The sequence below is a fragment of the Seriola lalandi genome, unplaced genomic scaffold, assembly GCF_002814215.2.
Source record: "Seriola lalandi dorsalis isolate HSWRI2012SDOR001 ecotype SW California unplaced genomic scaffold, Sedor1 jcf7180002054963, whole genome shotgun sequence".
NCBI classification, from domain to species: Eukaryota; Metazoa; Chordata; class Actinopteri; order Carangiformes; family Carangidae; genus Seriola; species Seriola lalandi.
The window spans coordinates 98428-99655 of NW_019525514.1; the positions used below are offsets into that span (position 1 = coordinate 98428).

The 1228-nt window shown below is 42.3% G+C and overlaps 1 protein-coding gene across 1 annotated transcript in view; it reads right to left on the minus strand.

The window, feature by feature from the left end:
- The window catches only part of LOC147817407 (uncharacterized), a gene marked incomplete at its 5' end in the record, with an annotated part of 28617 nt that extends 27636 nt beyond the window's left edge, over window positions 1-981 (minus strand). The window contains one exon of the mRNA XM_087170840.1: window positions 782-981. Coding sequence (XP_087026966.1) covers window positions 782-981 — 200 coding nt within the window. The remainder of the gene's footprint in view (window positions 1-781) is intronic.
- Between the last annotated feature and the right edge of the window lie 247 nt (window positions 982-1228).

Consider the following 1228-nt stretch of genomic DNA (forward strand, 5'->3'; position numbering starts at 1 on the left):
TTGATATGAAGCTGAAGAAGAAGAAAATCACTGAAAGTTTTTTACTGAAAGGGGGGGTGGGGGGGTGAAACCATGAGGATGAAAATATAATTTATTGGTCAGCACTACTCTGGGGTACATCCTACCACTACATCCCATATTCACAAAGCATTTTATCTTACAACTAAGAGTTCTCCAAAGTCCCGCTAAAGGTTTTCTCCTAAGACCTGTTCACAAAGCTGCTGAGACCAACTTTAAGTAAAGAGAAGTGAAAACTCTTATCCTAAGAGTGTAACTCCGTTGCTATGGCTGACATCAATTTTCACAGACGAGCTATCGGGATGTCGGGTCAGAGCGCACTTATTGTTTGGTGAATAGAACGTTTTTTCTCTGTTGCCAAGTAACGCAGCGTTACCAAACACTTAATTTCCACGCTGATCGGGTTGTTTCAGTTGGAGATGTTATTTAATCCTTCACAAACTCCACAACGATCATTATTCCCTCCTGATTGAGTCGTATCTTTTCAGTGATTCAGCATCGTGTGAAGTTTCCAAAACACTGCGACGTGGAATGACAGCAGCCCTTTAAGATTCTTATTGATTTGGTCTCAGTGAGTTAGGAGTCTTCTCCACTACTTCTAACTTCTCCCAGACTTACGAGCTTTTAGCGCTAAATGGCTTTGTGAATCGCTCTTAAACGACTATAACTGGATCTATAATAATAAACAGAAGGAGCATGCACAGGTTTATCTGTTATTGATCAGGATTAGAACATTGATCATATCTGAACAGGTTGACCTGACCTGAGAGTCTCCAGTGCACAGTGTGGACTCTCCAGTCCAGCAGAGATCAGCTTCACTCCTGAATCCTGCAGGTTGTTGTTACTCAGGTCCAGGTGTCTCAGACTGGAGGACTGGGAGCTGAGGACTGAGGACAGAGCTTCACAGCTTCTCTCTGAGAGGTTACAGTCATTCAGTCTGAAGAGATGATATGAACAAGAACAGAAATAACATTAGTATTCAAATAAAATCACACTTTATGTTTTTGGTGATGTGTAATCTCTTCTCCTATTTGAAGTATTTGATGCTCTATTCTTTTTTTTTTTTTAAAGTATTTTTTTTGGGCTTTTATGCCTTTAATGGACAGCACAGTGGAGAGTGACAGGAAACGGGGAGGCAGAGAGAGGGGGAATGACATGCAGTGAAAGGCCGTCCGATGCGGGATTCGAACCGGGGCCGACTGCAGCGAGG